This window comes from Ischnura elegans, chromosome 8 (genome assembly GCF_921293095.1).
Source record: "Ischnura elegans chromosome 8, ioIscEleg1.1, whole genome shotgun sequence".
NCBI classification, from domain to species: domain Eukaryota; kingdom Metazoa; phylum Arthropoda; class Insecta; order Odonata; family Coenagrionidae; genus Ischnura; species Ischnura elegans.
Genome location: NC_060253.1, coordinates 103,169,989 through 103,189,797, shown reverse-complemented (window position 1 = coordinate 103,189,797; position 19,809 = coordinate 103,169,989). Strand labels below are relative to the sequence as shown.

Below are 19,809 nucleotides of genomic sequence, written 5' to 3'. Positions count from 1 at the left end.
ACACGTACAAATCTGCTGCCATAACGAGACCGATCTTGTGGTATCATTGCTGCGGAATACGAGCGACTCCGGATAAGGATACACAAATATGGTGAACAGTTTGACCTGGAGGCCATCATTAAGCCCTTCACCAATGCTAAAATTAAAGCACATAGTAGTATACATCGCCGCAAATGGAACTACAATCCAATCAAAAACGCTACAAAGACAGATCTAAGCGTAAACGACTCACATAATAGAGCATCCACGGCTGGCTGGACTGGAAGATGAACCTGATTACTCTTGATCTTGAAAAACGAACAAATTCACTGACGCGACGCCACCGCAAGGGGAATCATATTCAGTAACCATGAACGATACCGATTTGGTTAATCCAGATCTGAAGAAAAAGGCTGGAACCCAGAGGTTGGCGGGAATACCGAGTTTTACACTGAGGGAACGGCCTTCACCAATCAGCTTCTTTGACCATCCCCCACGCGGGTGCGAACTCCACCGAACTCTTTGGGTGAAAGCACCATCAGCTGGACGATAGGGTGGATTCGACTCACACACAGCAGAGCATCCAAGGATGCTGGCAGGGACGAGGAGTCACTAGCACGGCTACTATCCCGGCGGCACGAACGCGCGATCTATCCGACGACGGCCGCAGGACCGAGTGAGGCCCGAAGGTCGGTCGTCTGGGGTCTTTATTGTGTCGACAAGGGTGGAAGGGGGAGACGAAGAAGCGGGTTGAGAAGAGGGACACTCAGTGGAGGAGGATGGGAGGAGAGGAAGGACGATGTGGCCACTTGAGGAGGGAATCATGAGCCAATCGGAAGTCACCCACGAGGATAATCTCGAGAAAGGAGGAGGCAAACGCTGAGGAGAGAGAGAGAGAAGAGGCCAGGATGTGCAGTGTAAGAGAAACTGAGGAAGGCTCGAGATGTGGGTGGGGGTGTTGAGGAGCAGGTGACGAGAGCCGGAGGAGATTAGGCAGAAGGTCCTTTCGGCGGAGAGAGACAGGTGTGGGGGTGGGAAAGAAGAGCCAAGGGCAGCACACAGGCCGTGTAGAAGAGGGCGCTGCTGCCGGGGGGAAGGGAAGGGTGGGGAAGGTGATGCTGATGGAGTATCCTTGCTCGAGGGCGTGATTGGCGGCGGGAGAATATGCGACCGTTGGGTGGAGAGGGAGGGAAATAGATGGGAGAGATTTACATGGTAACCACCTAGGCAGATAGGAAGGAATCCCATGGCCAGGTTAGAGGCGCGTTTAGCACGAAGACTCGGATAAAAGCTATAAAATCAGCTTATAATTAAAATTATTTTTGCATTGTGATTTGCTCTCAATCAAGTCATGTTGCTGGGATATTTGAATTTAGATTTTTTACTTGAATCATACGATTCAATACAAAGTTGATAAGCAGAATGGAATTTAAGATGAAAATACGGTTTCGGTTAAATACAGAAAAGTATGTCCAAATTCTTGTTTTTTTTTCTTTTTAATTTAAGTAAAATTTAATTATTTTTATTCTATATTGTAATAATGATTGTGATTATCTTTCATGCCTTCATGTATCAATTTGATGCGGTCATACTCAATCACAGCCCTGGAGAAGATGCAAGAAATACATCCCAACTTTGGCAAACAATTTTGCATATGATTCTATGACCTATACTCCGAGACGTTGATAAAACAATAAATAACCGAGGTCAAGACAAAGAAAAAAGAAATGCATTGTAAATACAACAGCAAGGCATAGACTGGCGCTATGAAATATCTATTATGTGGCTTAAGCTTGAATTTTGGTGTTGAAATACGTTAATTTGTAATTTTGTTTGCGTCCTCGATCCACTCCAATGCATGACTGGTGTGCACTGCCAACTGGCTTAAAATAAGGCTAAAGGAAAGACTTTAGCCTTTAGGTTTTTCAATATGAAACGACAAATAAAGCCTACAGAAATAAATGCCGTACATAGCACTCGACGTTGCGTGTTCAATGAGATAGAAGAGATTTACATGGTAGCGACGCACCTTCGCCAAGTATCTCACCAGAAGGAGAGATAAGCGGAGGGGTTGCGGAGGGAAATAGATGGAATAGATTAGCATGGTAAACACCACCTCCTTAGGCAGACGGATATCCCACGCGTACGGTAATAGGGGTCGGTTAAGAACAGTTACTGGAGTTAAGGCATGCATAACGCTGCTACAGGTCAAATATCGGCGTTGAGAGTAAAATTTTACCTATTTTTTATTTTTTCCCTTAAATTCACTGGAATATAACCATGGTGGATGATGTCAGCTGTTAAAAAATTAGACTAGGTATAGGAATTACTTTGACGGGTAGTTTGCACTAGTACAGTGTACAGTGGCCAATGTGGTCACAAATCAGCTGGAAGAAATTTTTTATGCAGACTACCTACCCTAAGTAGGTATCTAAAAAATTTGACATTTAAGGGTCGGATCAGAGCTGTAACTAGAGTAATTGCATGCATGGTCTCGTGTTAGATTAACATCACTGATTTAGCTATTGAATTCGAACAGCGCAGTAGTACCTAAACTAGTTATAAGTAATACGGAAACTCTATTTTTTACATTAAAAAATTTGTGCATATCAAATCAAAAACAGAAACAGATAATCGCAAGACATTTCTTCTATTCGTTGAAAAAAATCTAGAGCAGTATCAAAGCAATAGCAGAACATAGCAATAATTTTGCGCACCCTTGAAAGAAATAAATACATTAAAATTTTTAAAATTCCTTCACAGAATAATTGTAGAGCCATTGGACCGAATGCCAAATGGAACAATGAGCTAAAAAACGGCTTAACAGAAAAAAATAACCTAAATCAAAATATAGCCCGTAAAATAATAAATATTTAGGAAGAATGTAAAGACCATAGAGTAAGAGGAAATTAGAGATTATTTTTCGAATAATAATAATTTTCGGGCAGAAAACTAATGATCTATGGACAGTCTAAAATGAATATTTCAATGATAAACCTTCAATGACGTACTCCGATTGTGTACTCAGGATATCTCAGTAGGGGACTACTTTTGAATTAGTTCGGTGATCGACCCGTAGGTTGGTTTGGGTAGATGAGGGTAGAGCTCACCTCGAACTAAGCCACAGGCGGTTAAACATCACACATTAAGGGAAGTTACTTTCCCTGGGCCACCTTGTACGTCGAGGATTTAATTATAGGGTGCCCGAAGAATTCAACCGGGATATGAACGAGTTACCCTATAATCAGCAGCCAAGCGCTCTACCGCTTCCGCTACTAGGTACATTCCCACCAAAATGTTGAAGAATATATACAGGGTGTCCCATTTATCTTGACCACCCGAAATAACTTTATGTCCAGATGCAAATTCAAAAATTTGTCAAGCAAATGTTCATTAGCCGTCAGGAGGTCATTGATCAGCACGATTGCCTTCCTTGAAGCTTTGTTATTTACAAATATATGAACAGCGGTATGTCTTTTTTAAATGGCATCCTATATTTTTTATTCGGCAATTCATTTTCTCTCCTAAAGACTTATTCAAAAATGTAGCACAGTGGACCATAAACATAACGTTATGAATACATTAGAAACTCGTCCATTTCCGTGAGTTTGAAGTAAACAAATGGCAAGTAAGTCAAAACATAACACAAAAGTCACTTTGAGCCCGGGACCACTAACAGACATTTGCTTGACACATTTTTGAATTTGCATCTGGACAAAAAGTTATTTCAGGTGGTCAAGATGAATGGGACACCCTGTATATTAGAAATTGACACAGCCTATCTATTCTAAGTGGAAAGAAAAGCAGGCTAAGCGATCATCAGTAATTAAGAACGAGGAACCTCTCTAAGCATCCCCCTCGAGTAAAAACGGCGCAATTCACGTATCAACGCGGTCGGAATGACGACGGTAAGTAAGGCAGACGGCCGGACGGAGTGCGTCGCGCAAACAATGGGCATTGCTAAAGGCGATGTGTAAAGGTCAAGAGGTGGGGGAGGGGAGGGGGACGCTGCATCTCAATTATTCATCGTCCTTAATCTGTGAGCCCTCTTCCTTCTCAGTATCTCTCGGCTTGTGTGCGACGGAAAGAGTAGACAAGGACTTAAAAAAAAGAAAGGCTGCCTCCACCCGCCAGAGAGGAGTTTAAATTAAAAATGACTTCCTCTTTGCGCGCGCGTGTGAGCGGCCGGAATTATTTTTACCCCACGCCCGGGTCCAGCATTAAAAACTGGTGGGGTATGCGCGATAGCCTGGAAGGCTGTCCACATAAAAAGGCTCGGGCAAAAGAAACGTCGGGAAAGAAAAGAGGAAAGGTTTGGCCAACTGGCACGCTACCAGATTTGTTGACCGGGCCATTAACCGTGCGTGGGAGGGAGACGCATTACGGATTTCACGAAAAAGAAAAGGATTTTTTATATGGTCTGCTGAGCTTTATGAGGGCGAGCAACCCGATCGACACTATTATACGGCGAAGAAAAAAAATGGGTAACTTTCGGAATTCCGCCACCAGGTGTTAGTCTGGAACGCCACTAGAAATTTTGCGCCCAACTTATCATTTGCATTTGCTCTTTATTACAAGATTTACGAAGGTTTTTCGAACCTGTCTTCTCGTTTGGGTGTCTTATACCAGTTTTTTAAAATAAGGTGGCATCACATACAATTAGGGTTTCTCCCACATATTTAATCATTTCTCTGCTCTTAGAACACATTGCTTTTTTGATATTTTTACGAATTTTAAACTTTTTACATGGGACTTTGCGATATTTTGATACTTTTAGACAATCAGTTATTTTGTATTAATTTCAAGTGTATTTCAGTTTGATTATAACTAATAAATGAACGAAATATTCCTACGTAAACTTTAAAATTATTTTATGCCGAGCTATGAGATGGAAAAAGGAATTTCAAGTCTAAACCTACACAAATTGAGGGAGCGTTTTTATCATAGCAATTAATGCCCTGTGGGAGAGCGCAAAGGACATTAGTACACTTTCTAATGCAAGTCACTCGGCACGTAGTTAGGCCTCAGGGTAATGATAAATAAGAACTCCCGATTGGGTTCGCAGTAACCGAATGCTGAAGCCAGCAATGACTGCGCGCGCACTTTCAATAATGCCTATATTTATGAAACTGAAATGAAGTAAAGTAAATCTAAAAAAAATTCTATCATAAGCATTTCGCCATGTTTAAGCTTAAATTAGGATCAGAGTATTTTTGCCTGATGACTGCAAAGACGAGCTAACACGCCATGGTTATTGCCTGCGTTATGGAGATCAACTTACTGCCATAAACAACTTTGCAACGTTTTATGGCTTAGATAAGCGCACTCGAATACTCATAAATCCAGTAAATCCAATTCAAATTTATACACGACAAATCTATTAACAAAATAAACAGCAATTAGTCCTTTCGAAAAAGTAAGGGAATCAGCAGAATATGTTATCGATTCACATATAAATTAAGGTATACGTAGTATCGAGACATATTATTATAATATTCATTAACCACACATTTTGAGCATATTAATAAGAAATTTAGAGTATAAGAGGAACAATACACAAGATTGGGCAATTAGGTATAATTCAGCAATAAAAACATAAGCCAATTAAGAAAAAAAGTCTCAGATTTGCAGAAATGACTCTTTTGACTTAGTTTACCACGAGTAAATATGGGACATGTAGACCTTCCTGAAATAAAAATCCCCCATGAAATGCTCTGCTATGAAATTAGACCATAGCATCTGTAAACTCTAGGTAGTTTCCCAGGGGTAAATCCTGAAATACGATTCATTTTTCACACCGAAGAAAGCCACGCGATCTCAAGTGACAGCAAGCTAGTTAAAAAGATATGAAGTACCTACTCTTCGTCAACACCATATTTCCCAGAATTTCCCGATATCACCGGTAACTATGAAGTAGCTGTTGCAATGAACAGGGGATGTGTTTAGGACAGAAAGTCTTAATTGCCTGATCCTCTTTCCTTGCCAACGTAGTTTTTCAGCAGGACTCAGATCTAAGTGGATTATGTATAAATCCAATATTCACGTTCAAAGAAAGGGTTTTAAATGAAAACATATCGGGAGTCTCATGCAATTTACTTTTCATTTTTAATACTGAAGCAACATGGAATAGATAATACAACCACGAATGTTCAAGATGAAGTCCTTCTTTTTGGAACTAAGTTTCACTGAAAAGAATGGCGAAAGATAATTTAATCAGGCGCGGAATCAGTGCTGCCATCTAATTCACTCCCAACACAAGACAAAGGCTAACCTTTCGGACACTCCAGAATCAAATAAATAAGAAGATGAGACAAGAAGCATTACATAACCGGGAGCGCATATAATTATCAGACACAATGACTCCTTTGATGCAGTAATATCGAGTGAACTCGAACGCAGAAAAATAAATAAAAACAGACGGGCATAATTTCCGACAGACGCCTCGGCGCGAGTGTTTGAAACGTTCGAAAGAGTTGCGATATACAAATGAAATAATAAACGCTTTAAATTCAACTCCGTACTTCACCGCTTACGATCATCACATTATCCGCTTTAAAACTAAGCGTGACACTCTCCAGGATTTCATCAAAGGAGAGAGGCGAGGAGGAAACTGAAAAGGATCCCGTACGCTGCCAGGCGCATTGGCTCAATTAATAAATTGCATTTATGATGCCCGGATGTTTCATACGCTAAATATGTGGCTCGTGCAAATATTGCTAGGTATACTACCATTTTCGGAAATTTTGTACCCCTTTATCCTCCCTTTGTCGACAACAATATCACTGTTTCTAATCCTCTTTCTCGCCGTGCAACGTGCAATATTGGATCCTCCAGTGAAAATTTCAACTGTAAAGTATTTTGCTGATTATTCAAAAAAGTGTGTTATCTCTCTCCCAAAAACATTGCTCACCACTGCTTTGTAATTTTTTTGCAAAATTGTAGTTACGAGATGCCTAATCAACCCGAAAAAATGCTGATTGGCGAGCAATTTGATAGTACTAAGACTTGCAATATTGCAATGAATCCAATGCATGATTGTGCTACAAAATCGGGGTGTAGTAGCAACAACTCGAGTTTTAATTTTCAAGTTCTATTGCACTCTCAACGAAGCAAATATAAAACATGAATCGAGGCGTAATATTTTTGCGTCACTTTGAGTGGGACCTCTCCTTTTCGTTATCCAAGGCAGGTTTTGGTCGAGCCCTTTTCAGTCTAGGCTGCTAATGTGTTTTGTACCAGCCCATATTCAGAAAAAAATGATGAAAAAAGTCTTTAGAGTAATATAATAATTCATGAAATTGAAGTAAAATGGCACTGCGAGGTAGAATTCAATGATGGAATGGGTAAAGAGTTTTACAGAAAAAAATGGGACTATGAATGCTGTACAACTTTGCGGAGTGTCTTTATCGCTGGGAACTCATTCCGTAGCGAGCGAATTAGATAGTTTAGATAAAGGCATTGAAAAAATAAAATCAAGCGAGGTTTTCCGCCAGAATTAGTGTATTTACAATCAGAGAATGATAGTTGAATTTCCCCTTGAAACGAAGATGCTTCTGTTGATTTCCACAGCCTCCCTAATCTGAGTAAGACAAACTTCTCTCACGGCTACACGTACCTCATAGGAAAATGAATAGTATATCAAAAGTGACACTTAAAGCGAAAATAATACTTTTAAAATATTTATATTTCACAGATTCCCTACATGATACTTAAATTACTATCGTACGCTGTTAGTAATCGGGTGCAACTGTAACCTCTGTGGTAAAGTCAATTAGGTTTTTCTGGGTAAAATACCAAGTAGATATTAAAAAATTAACGTTTTTATGATATGCACCACCACTGTATTCAAGTCGCTGGAACAGGTATTGAAATAATTCATAGTCTACTTTTACAAGCTGAGTAAGCCGTATATTACATAATGTTAGCTAAATTCGGTATTGAAAGAGACTTAAATTTGGAATTAAACAATAAGAAAGCTTAAATTTTATTGCTCAGTACGCCACTACTAGGTACCTACGGCAAATTTTACTTAAGGAAGGCTTAAAGGTTAAAATAACCAAGGATCGTATTCATCCTGAAGGCTACCCTTCAGAATACACAAACAAGAGAAACGCATTGCCGATGTCGCAGGATATGAGGATAAAGCTAAGGTCGTGACGCCCAAGCTGAACATCACATCAGCACCTGCTGAAAAGTGATCGTAGTAATTACGAAAAAAAACTCAATATGAGACCTTCGAAAACTAATAAAAGACCATAAAATAAAATAAAGGGCAAATTTTAAACGACGTAATTGCAACGTAAAGAATTAGAAGAAAGTGCTCAAATTAAGATTGGCATTCAAAGCAATGCAACATTTCAATGCTAACAAATCGAATGTCAAATTGGTTATCTTAATGCAAAAATGACATTAGGCTTGATGATACCCAAAATTTAACAACAGAGTGAAAACTTCCTGTACTTTTGCTTATGACCAAACGCAGAGAACCCAATATGTAAGAATGATTTTTTACAGCCTGCATTTGTTTCTACATCATTACATTCCTACATAGCGTCGCATTAATAATAATATTGACATACTGCCATCCATTTTACCCCTTCCTTCAATTCCTTCATTCTTCGATTTTCTTTTTCCTTATTTCCTTCTTCATCTGCTCCAGATACTATCTATCGTTCTTTCCCGGGTACATTTTCCTTCGATATTACCCATCATTATTGTTCTCACGTAACCACTCTGTCTTTCGGCGTAGCCTATCCTCCGGGTCTGTTCTCTGGCGTACTGTGATCCACAGTTCCCATTATCCTACTATATTTCGACACAAATCCTTGTGTCTTACTCTATTCGTGTATTTAATATCTAGCACCCATCATTAAAACCAGGCCTAGAAGGCTTTTCTGGTCAGCTTTTACAATGATGATTCCATTTATCAATTTCATAGAAATAATTACGAATTCGGGTCAGATTTATAGAATCCTTTTTGACAGCCCTGACCTATCCACCCTGTCCATTCGTAACCTTAATGCATCGACAGATTCTGTTTGCAAAACGAATAGGGGGTAATCCGATGAAACATTGAAACATGTAGAGGAGAAAGAGTTGAGTAATTTCTAACCAGAAGTCACGTTAGGGAACATTTTAATTCAAGCGATGGCACCATAAAGCTTCAGCACAATTCAAACACAACCCTTGAGGACACACGCGTTCAATCCTTTCCGTTGAAATGTTTAAAAAAAATTAACGAGACGAAGATATGAATGCTAAATGGGAATTTCTTTTTTTTTTTGACCCGACATGAAGGGGTTAACGGTCTCGAGAGATTTATTTTTTCCTTCCCCTCCCCCAACGACCCCCTCCGAGGCTTTTCCTTTCACATAATTAATGACTTCCTGAGTGAGTGAGAAAGAGAGGGAAACATTTCACGGGGTGCGAAAGCTCCTTTCCGCTTACTACCCAAGCACACATTTCGGCAGCGTTTAAAAATGCATCCCATGATACGTTGCTCGGCAATGGGGAGTGAAGAATATTCTCCAGGCTTTCACAGCGCACTGCAGAGGATGAGGGCACAATCGCGAGAGGATACGGTCGCTTCGCAGTAAAAGAATAAAGAGCGGAGAAACTAATCGAATGGGATGTCCTCGTTCCAATTATTGACAAGAACGTGTCACTTGCAGCCTCACGGAAATTTTGTCAATAATTGCGAATGAACGAAATTAGGTCCTCGACGCCGTGCACTGCCGCCCGTGGGAAAAAATTCAATGCTCGCGACAATTCGTGTCAAATGGACTACACACTGAATGCACTACTGGATGTAACGCAGAAAGCACGGTAGATATAATACTTTAAAAGTATAAGTTTAAAAACAGGTTGCATATATTACCAATAAATTATGCATAATTTCACTTTGAAAAAACTGCATCAAAGGTAAATCTTGATGTAAGATTAGAAGAACATTGGGGGCGTATGAATCAACGTCTGTAATTAAATATTTAGAATAGTGCATAATATAAAAAGAACGATGAGTATGCAATACTATACAATACTATACATCCAATATACACGGTAAGAATTGATTAAAGCCCTTCTCTGAAGATGTAGTCCTTGGCCTCGTTTGTTTATTAAGTTTATTTGACATCAGTATCCATATTCTCACACGTCAGCGTGTGGAATACGGCTTAGAAGGAAAATAGCTGGGTAAATAGTCGTTAGTACCCATGAGTCAGTGAAATCATAGCAAAAAAAAACGTTGAATCCACCCGTTAGGTAGAAAAACTGACGAGGCTTTGTCCATAGTACGTGAATCAAATACACCAGTCGTCCCTTTGAATTAATTAAGATGGAAAATTTTCATCTACCGGATGAAGTACTCACTGCTTTTGCGAAATTATATTATCCAACGAATCTAGCTAGTTCCTCGATTACCAAGGGTAATATTACCATACAAAGAGGTGATTCTGCCATCCTTAGGCACAAATCAATTAGAAAAATGAAACCACCTCACAAGTGGGACTGAATTGAACTCAAGCGTAGGCTATAAAAAGTCTCTTCCACGGAGATATCCAATACATATGCCATGATTTTTAAGAGTCAATTAACATGCTAGATATTTGAGTGTGGAAAGGTTGACGAAATTATGTAGAGACCATGAAGCTTCATGACAAGTGCATATCAACTTCCAATTTCGATAGTGGCTTATCAATCTCTAAATATGCATGGGTATTTTTTTCCAAATGTGTTTCACACTTTAAGCCGGCACTTTAAACAAATGTGTTTTTTAGTCGCTGCAATATAGCTGCGTCAATATAAATAATAAAATTTTGTTCCTTATAGACGTTTACAACATTGAACGGTAATTTACGACTGCAGACAACGTCACTGTACTCCTTCTAATTCATAATAATATTCATGATAAAATCATCTACCCAAAAACAATAAAAAACAAAAAACTATTCAAGCACATTACACGAACGCGAGTTATTTGTTTCTTATTTAACATGCCCAGATCGTAGCATGAAAAATTGAGGGCGGGGGAAGAGTCGAAGACACTAAACCAGGACATTGGATATTTTCAGGCCGTTTCACACGCTAGAAAACAAAACCGAGTTGGAAAAAAACAAAAGCCGTCCGTACCCATTGGTGCGCATCGTTCCAGTCAATTGCATCGTCGAACAGGTGAACTCCGAAAGGAGTGGAAACAAATAAATAAATTTGAAGAGAGGAAAGGCGAAAGCGAAAGTTGCCCACGACTGAATGGAGGGATGACGTCAAGAGGAATTCCCAAAGCGATTGTCGTTCGTGCTTCCACGAGAGGTCATTGGGAGTGGATCGGAAATGAACGACTCAGCTCGATTGCCAAGAGTGATAAGCAAAAGTAATGCACTTCTCTCGGGAGTGGCTCTCAAAGGGGCAGAAAAAAGACCAGTTCTCGAGACAAAAATAAGCTTAAGTTCAATGTCAAGGGGAATCCCCTCAATTCTGAGTGGATGGATTCGAATAGAATTCTTGATATCTTAAACTCCGTTTACCTTATTGATAAACAATAAAATTTGCCAATGACACCTTTAATGAATTTAAGATAAAAATTACGAATAATAATGTCTATTTTTTTCTCCGTTTGCGCTGAACTAACCGCCGCACTGATGCTGTGGTTGTATACTTTATTATCTCGAAATTTATTTAATAAATTCGCTACAACGCTATTATGCCTAGAAACAATACTGGTAATAAATAAAATATCTGAAGTTAAAAAAAAAAAAAAAAAAAAATCCATCTGTACTCTAATATAGAATACACATAATGGAAATGAAACATTAGCACCCAACTTTTTCACTCTTAAAAATTAATTTTTGTCAAATATGAATACGAAATAAGATTTGAAAACGACTCGAAAAGTTGGATATGAGTGGAAATACTGCTCGATAATATTGCTCAAGTATATTACCAACTAACCTGGTATTTCAGGTTCCTATTCTTGATTTTTAAGAATTAAATATTTAATGAAAATAATATCTAAATGACAATATACATGCTAATTCAAAATGACATTAGGAATGTAGTATGTGAAATGTTTTTGGGATTCCCGCTGGTTTCATTCGTGGTATATCAATAATATTTCTACGGATGGCTCGTCTATCATCACCAGGGTGAAAGAATAATATTGACTGCAAAAAAGACGCGGAGATATCAAGGTTTCAATGTGTTTTGAGCTGTAAATCTCAATGTTTGTCGTTCAGTCAAAATTAATCTTCCATTTAAACGTCAATTAGCAAGTCGTTCGTTGAAACGTTAGTAATATACAAAATATTATATTCGTGGATCTCCCGAGAAGACTACAGGAAATTAATTTTCCGGGAAAGTATTCCTAGTCTCATGGCAATGCTACACCTCAACGCTAGGATCAAATTTCTGATATGGCATGGTATTTGGGGGATAAGTAAGATATAGGATAAGTACTGGCATGTGAACCTGTATTAAAATGCGGATTTTCATGAGAAATTCGTAATACATATAGAGCAGAAAGAAGTGCTTTTTCTCTTGACAATATTACAACTCATCGTTATAGTGCTTTTTCTCTTGGCAATATTACTACTCATCGTTATAATCTACTTCCTTATTCGACCGGTGGTTGAATATTAAAGCAGAAAAAAACACATTTATTTACACGTATCATAAATCAGCATGTATTATGCAGTGATATGTTACGGTAACTCCACAATAGCCGTAATTAAATAATTCCAAACTCCGTGTTCATATTTACCTTGGCAGGAAATGATTTTTCATTTTTTATTGCTGAAATGAATCCCTTTTGAAAGGTATACTTTGTAATTTTTGCCACGCAAGGCTATGAAACACCAGTTTGAAGAGTAAATGTAAAAATTATCGTGTAAATTACTCATCATTTTTTCTCGCACCAATATTCTTAAATGGGGGGAAAATCAACACTTTGTGGGGCATAACCTTGACATTAGAAAGAGTGAAGTGGTAGACGGTGAGAGAAAAAAAGAAATGAAATGGTTATCAACATTAGTAGTCCTCCTTCGACCACTTTTATTCATCGCTGAAAGGGCTCTCTCTTGAAGCATAGGTGGAGGATTCTCTTCTCCCCTCTCTCTCTCTCTTACAATCCACCCACGGACTCAAATTTCTGCCTACGCCGACTTTTAAAACTCCTCTCGCAGGACGAGAGTCTTGAGGGGCTCGCGAGTCAAAAGGCACGGTTTTGAGGAGAAGGGCTGAGGAAGGAAGTGTTCTTTATGAAAGAGATTGCCGTGTCTGCTAACTTTCGTTCGCTCGAGAGAACCCTTCTGAGCAACACCGAATGCTCGAATCGCATAAGGGCCTCAATCAAGTGGTACGTGGGAATTAGAACAATATTAATAATTCTCTAAGAACGCGTTAGGGAGCCGAAAAAAATCACCATTTCCTGAAAGAATATGGATTATTATCACAAAATATCAAACAAATTTGATTTGAAATGGAATTGAAATGACCTTATTTTTTTACTCAAATCGCTACAAAATATATTACTCCGTGTAACATTAAGGTATATAATTTCTACACCGCTATAAGAAGAAAAAGCATAGATGTGCTAATTTTTCTTCAGAAGCACAAATTGCTAATAATATTATCCTGATGATTTAACACAACTAGCAGATAGGTGTAAAGCCTACCCCATGTACAGGTACAAGAAAAAGGTCTTTCTACCAAAGTAATTAAAAATAGGCAAAGGGGAATCAGCGTTTTAAAATCGTAATTTCTGATAAAAATGTTGCAATATTATTTGAGAAACTAAATACGATAACTATAAGTTGAAAATACATCAATATTTTAGTAATAAGAATCGATAAATGCCCAACATAAATCATAATTTTATAACGATTAATGGATTGATAATTATTTATAGAAATTACTTAGAATTATGAAAGCGCAAATAACACAAGGGTTTTCGTACAAATATTCAAGAAGTTCGTATTGCAGCAAATCATTTTTAGCCAAACAGAATCGAAAAAAAATATCTTGATGACGTAGTCGTTTAATGATTTTTCATTTTTCCTTGCTGAAATGTCAAGATCGAAAAGAAACTTGAATGAGACAGCTACCTCGTAAATCATCTAGACCTGATACACTATAATCAATAACGCTGGATATTGAAATTCAATTTTGTTTTCAAAATCACGAGGAGGAGGAAAGCTTTCCCCTCAAGCCGACGAACGATGGACAGCAAAAAGGAACTAGCCACAACATTTTTATAATAAATACATTCAGGATAATGTTAGCATTCTATAGCTTAAGTACACCAAAAGTCATGGTTATCTTTATATTCTTCCATACATCGATATGTATTCAAAAGAGATATCGAGGAAAAAATATTTAAGACTATAGTTTTGCTTTAATCGAATAGGCAAGGAGTTTTTCTTACGATGCGAGTGATAATAACTATCTCCAAGAGATCAATATTCTCAATTTATGTATTTGTAATGAAGGAAATATCCTACACGAAAACATATTATACATATTACATTGAATTCAGGCGTATTGCAGAATGATGTTAAATTATATTTTTACCCAAATTTTGAATTACAATCCGTCACTTGCAAATTTTCAACGACATTTTCTTTCGGTTAAGCATTACAAACCATATAGTGACTTAAAAGCCATTTTACTTCCATGACAACGCAAGCAAATAATTGCTTATGGACATGTAACTTGGTGGTATTTGGGTTAAAATCCGCATGATGAAATGAGATGCTCATTTCGGTGGGATCGCTCTACTTTCAATGAACCTATTTCAATGCATCTGCGGCCATGGATAGAGCGTGTTCGCACGACAAGACGGTGTACGTTAATTTATATACTTCGAATTTCATTCCATAGATTATATTTACAAAAATTAACATTTCATGTTTAGGAACAAGTTTTAAAATCAAGTTTTTAAAAACTTGTTCATAATGGAAGTTGTGATTCGATACGAACTGGCCAAAAATATTGAGGTGAAATTTATGTGTTGCCTTAGTATCCAATTTTAAGGAAATGATTAAATATTGCAATAAGAATTACAAAAATTAATTTGTTGAAAACCATTGATGTGCAAAAAATAATGCCATTATGCGCAACAGTTGGTATACGGAGCAGTAATATTAAAGGATTTCCAGCAGCAAGTATTGCTGGTAGCGTTGCATAAGGTTGCACGGCAGAAATTATTAGTTGTTACATCCATATGCTTCAGCAAATTTCCCTGACTTTAGTGGGGTTTATCACAATTGGAGGGGTGCACAACTGTTCCCTGCTTTTCACGTCAGTTGTCGCTCTGTTATACCATAAAGCAACGTAGAAAGGTTGGGACTTTTCGAACGCGTACAAAATATGTGTCAAACAAACGTTTCCTGCGCGACGGAAAGGAAACAACCCTCAAGAAATTACGACCCCGCGCAAAGCACGGATGCCACTCCACAAGGCACGCTACACCGAGAGCTTAATGCGCGTTAGGAAGGCCTTGCGATCCCACGACAAGGAAACGTACTTACCTGTGGAAGCCGGAAGGGTTTCAGAGCATAACAGCGAGGCAGTTTGAACAGGGAAGCGGAGAGGTAAAAAGAGAGAGAGAAAAAAAACCTTTTCCATCAAGACCCATCACTCCCCTGAGAAATAATAAAAAAAAGAACTAAGGGGGCGTGAGGGAGGCATTAGCATTGCCGTGGATCGCTCACTCAAGTTTTTTTTCATTCAATTTATTTTATCACGATGCCTGCTCCGGATCGGGTCGTCGATTAAGTCAGCGCGTTAATACCCCAAGTTCGCTCGGTCCGGAGTAAAGGTGGCTGGGGTGGAGATAGGGGAAAGTGGTTTAATGCGGATGAAAAGAAGGGGCTTCGCACTTTAGTGGGACTGCGGGTTACTTTCCTTCCGCGTGCCGTTATAATGGCGCGGAAAATACGAGACTCCATCTTCTTCTAAAGAAGAGCGAAGAAGTTGGAAAAAAATAAGGATGGCTGAGGGTTATCATAGAAGAATACTCCGTTTCCCAGGAAGAAAAACTGTCAGCTGAAGCAACGTTGAGCCGCAAGAACCAATGTATATATAAATTAGCCACATTTTCAAATAAATAATATACTCACATAAGAAACCAAGTACCCTTAAAATAGTCTATTTCATACGCGGTAGGTTTCGGGGTTTCTCTAAAAATCTTGCACCACCAATATTTCAATATGGACAATAATATCTTTCTGTTTCACAGTTTTCAAAGGAGAAATTTACTGAAAAATAACAAGAATTTTATTGTAAAGAATGATATTAAACAGCGCTGTTACAATCCTATTTAATCCTAAACAAAACGCCCGTAAAACCCCTGTTTTTTTCTTGCATTGCCGTAATCGATGATAAGCAAAGATGTATTTAAGTCTATTGAACTAAAAAGTGTAAAATTGAACTGAAAGATAACCACAGGGTTGTATTGGAAACACTCAAAATAATTAAATAATGCGAAAAAAACTCGATCAAAGGCATCAACCTCTTTCTTAAAATCCCGAATCTCACAGCTTTGGTGTATTTAATTGAGTTTTTCGCATGAAATCATCACTAACGGTTCAACATAACCTGCTATGCTGAAATCTTTTTCTGTGTAATACTAGTAGGTTCAACGAGCGTGCACCTAATTAAGCTTCAAACAATCTTCATCCGTGTTTACTTAAGCAAAAGAATCTCACGGGACTACAACAAATGAAACCGAAAATGAGTCATGAAATCGACAACTGGGCTACTAACTTGGTATGGACCATCACGTAATTCAAACATTCTGGTGCAGTAATTACCACGGAATTCGGAGCGTGGTTTTAGATTACAAATAATTGAAATAATAATTCATCACAATGAAAGCACTCAACAATAAAAGCAATTTTACGTGTTGGCAGGTGGAAAATACCTAGGGTATGGAACAAAAGGTTCCTGGAGCCTTTTGCTTGATGTCTGCATTACGTGCATCGAATAACTCTCATGAGTAATCCTAAAAAACTGGAACTTGGACTTCGTTGTACAAATAAGTCAAATTATCTGGTTCAAATGAACTGGTTCTAGCCACTTCCTTTTCGAGTGAATTAGATTTCATCACCACAGAATTGGAGAGAGGGCATCCATTGTTGGCGAGGGGGAAAAAAGAACGCTTGCTGGGGAAAGAATGGGTGTGGGGGTGAGAGGGAAACAAATGAATGTCATAAACATTTAAGTGCGATTTCACAGAGAGTGGGCCGTGCTTAGGGAAGCGGCGCCACTTTAGTTGAGGTAACCAACCCCTGTGATGCCCAGCGTTGGAAAGCGGCGCTTTGTTTATCGAACGAGAGACGGGAGGCCATCGTGTCCACCATTTTAACACGGACACAATCTATTTTAATCGCCATTTTCCAAGTGCACTCCCTTCTTTTTATCATTTTTTTCAACAAAACTTCAATATGAGTCTTCTAAAAAATTCCTTCGCTTTTATATTTTTTTCTCATACCTCCGACTCTTTTTCTTCCCTCTTCAGCACGTAGAACGTGTTAAAGTCTTGAATAAGTTACGAATGATGAGGCAGGTCTGACGGTCACATTGTTTGTGAGGGTTTGGATGGAAGGAGAAAAGCGGAATTCATGTCCCATTAAAAAAAACGCTCTCCTTATTTTGTTTGATCATTTTTCTACTCATTGTCCGTTGCGAATCTAAAATTAGAAAAGAAATTAGAAAAATGTCCTTTGAAATGTGGGACAAAAATTAATTACGTGCCACCGCCACGTGCCATTATTTGCCAAAGCGTTAACTTTGACGACGTTAATGTGTTGAGAAATAGAGCAAATGCGTGATGGAGGAAATATATATGTGATAAAAGTTATACATATTGTCGTTTCTCAAACGTTCATCCTGATTCACAACAATGGCAAAAATTTATGGCAGAGTGGCTGAAGTTGGTACATAAATTACGTGAAAAGCTTCGCAAATCAAGCCAACAGTACGGGAAATACTACCAAGATATATTGATAGGTTTAAAAAACATTTGACGCTCACCAAAATCGATTATATGGCAAAGATATGATCCAAAGTATGAATGTTCAATTTATTGATCATGATCATTAAATTGTAGCTAGGCTAATTTAGCTAGGTTGTTTGATCGAGACTATTATTTCCTTAAATCCGAGATGAACTCTTAACCTTTTCACGCGTTACTAAATATTTAGTTATAGTTTTCACATGCAGTTCAAAAATCTTTAAGAAAAAGACTAATCTCTCAGCAAAAGTAAAATGTCCAAATTCGTGGACTTGGTTTGGATGGTAAAAAAAGTGGCCAATAAAAGAGATGAATGTTATGTCCGCAAAATGATATAGGGCAAGTATAATTGGAAAGTACTTAAATGTGTCCGCGTTTGCTTTACTTGATCAGCAATGAATTTGGGTACGGTCAAGGCGCAGGTTACGGGCTACCACTGATGAAGAGGAGGAAAGATAAGGGTGGTCCATAACTGATTATTTTCCCTTGAAATAACTGAATTGCAAATTCTATGGGTTGGAAATATTACTTTAGGGGGTGATTTTCACATTTTCATTAGAAAAAAAAACACGAGGTGCAAGATAAAGGATTAAAAGCTTTCAAAGGAAGACAGGGATAGATAAGGGGACGCCGAACAATTTTCTTTTGCAGATAATCTGCTAGGATGAGGGAGTTTTTTGCTTCGCGGAAGACGGCCGATTGTGACCCGTGATAGGAGGCGATCGACAGAGGGTCGTAGATCAAATCATGCGGCACACCACCGTCGGAAAATCACTGGCGTCAGGGGAAAGGCGAAAGGTCATTCCATGGGCAAAAACTCACGACACTCGGGTGAGGGCAGTGCATTGTTCTCGGGGGCACTCGAAGGCAAGGTCATAAGTGCCCACTGCAGCGGCAAGCAACACAACGGCTGAAGTTAAATGCGAAAGATACAATGCAACTGACGGTTTTCTCTCACACAATTACGACCATTAGGGGTGGCTTTAAGCACAGTGTTGATGGGCGAAGGTCTAAGGGTCCGATTCCGGGGGCTTTTAGTCCTTCGCTCTAGAGGCTGGCAGGACAAAATGTAGCAAATAGCAATGAGAATTTAAATGTTTGATATGATTTGGTTGTAATTTAAATGAAATTATGATGCTCAATTGTTGCGGCATTAAACTTGTAGAGTTCCATTTTAAGTTAAGAAAGATAACAAAATTTGCTTTCTACAGCTTAGCCTCTAATCGTAGGCTAGTTTCGATACACTACATCATCACTAGTCGACGATTACAGGTTGAGTTGTAGAAAGCAAAGTTTGCTATTTTTCCTAACTTGAAATTATGACTTTGATGATGTCGTAGGTACAATAAAACTAAAATATTATATGAATTTTTTACCCATTTCTGCTATTGTAAAACTTATTTGCAAAAGAAATAACTCATTAAAATCTATTTGAAGCCAGTACACTCGATTTGATTTCAATATAAAAACTTAATTATAGATTTCACTTGCCATTGTAGCTTCTATCATTAAAAAATTCCTAGTGAATGAATAAAAATGACTTTGAAATAGATAAAATAATTTTTTGTCTTCCCTTACAGTCTTATGGTAGTTAAAAAGTTTTATTTACCGACAGCTGTGGATCAAGAATTTCTTTCCCTGTCACGAAATCGGAAGGTGTACAGATCAACGAATTCTAACTCCGGAAATGACGTCCGTAAAGTCGTTTCAAGTGTTTTCTCGTCGTAGCCTCAAGAACTAGGGCGTGAATACCGATGAAGGATAGAAAATTTGAGCATACTATGGGTAAATTTTACGATGGGTTGGCAAATATGTCGGCCGGA

At 38.3% G+C, this 19,809-nt stretch overlaps 1 protein-coding gene across 13 annotated transcripts in view; it reads right to left on the bottom strand.

Moving 5' to 3' along the window:
- The window catches only part of LOC124164576 (peripheral plasma membrane protein CASK), a 209,581-nt gene that overhangs the window by 120,925 nt on the left and 68,847 nt on the right, over nt 1-19,809 (bottom strand). Inside the window, exon 1 of one of the 13 annotated variants that reach the window (XM_046541968.1) lies at nt 233-638. The exons of the other annotated variants lie outside the window; for them this stretch is intronic. Coding sequence (XP_046397924.1) covers nt 233-244 — 12 coding nt within the window. The 5' untranslated portion in view covers nt 245-638. Of the gene's footprint in view, nt 1-232; nt 639-19,809 lie in introns of those variants that run through there. 13 annotated transcript variants of the gene reach the window in all.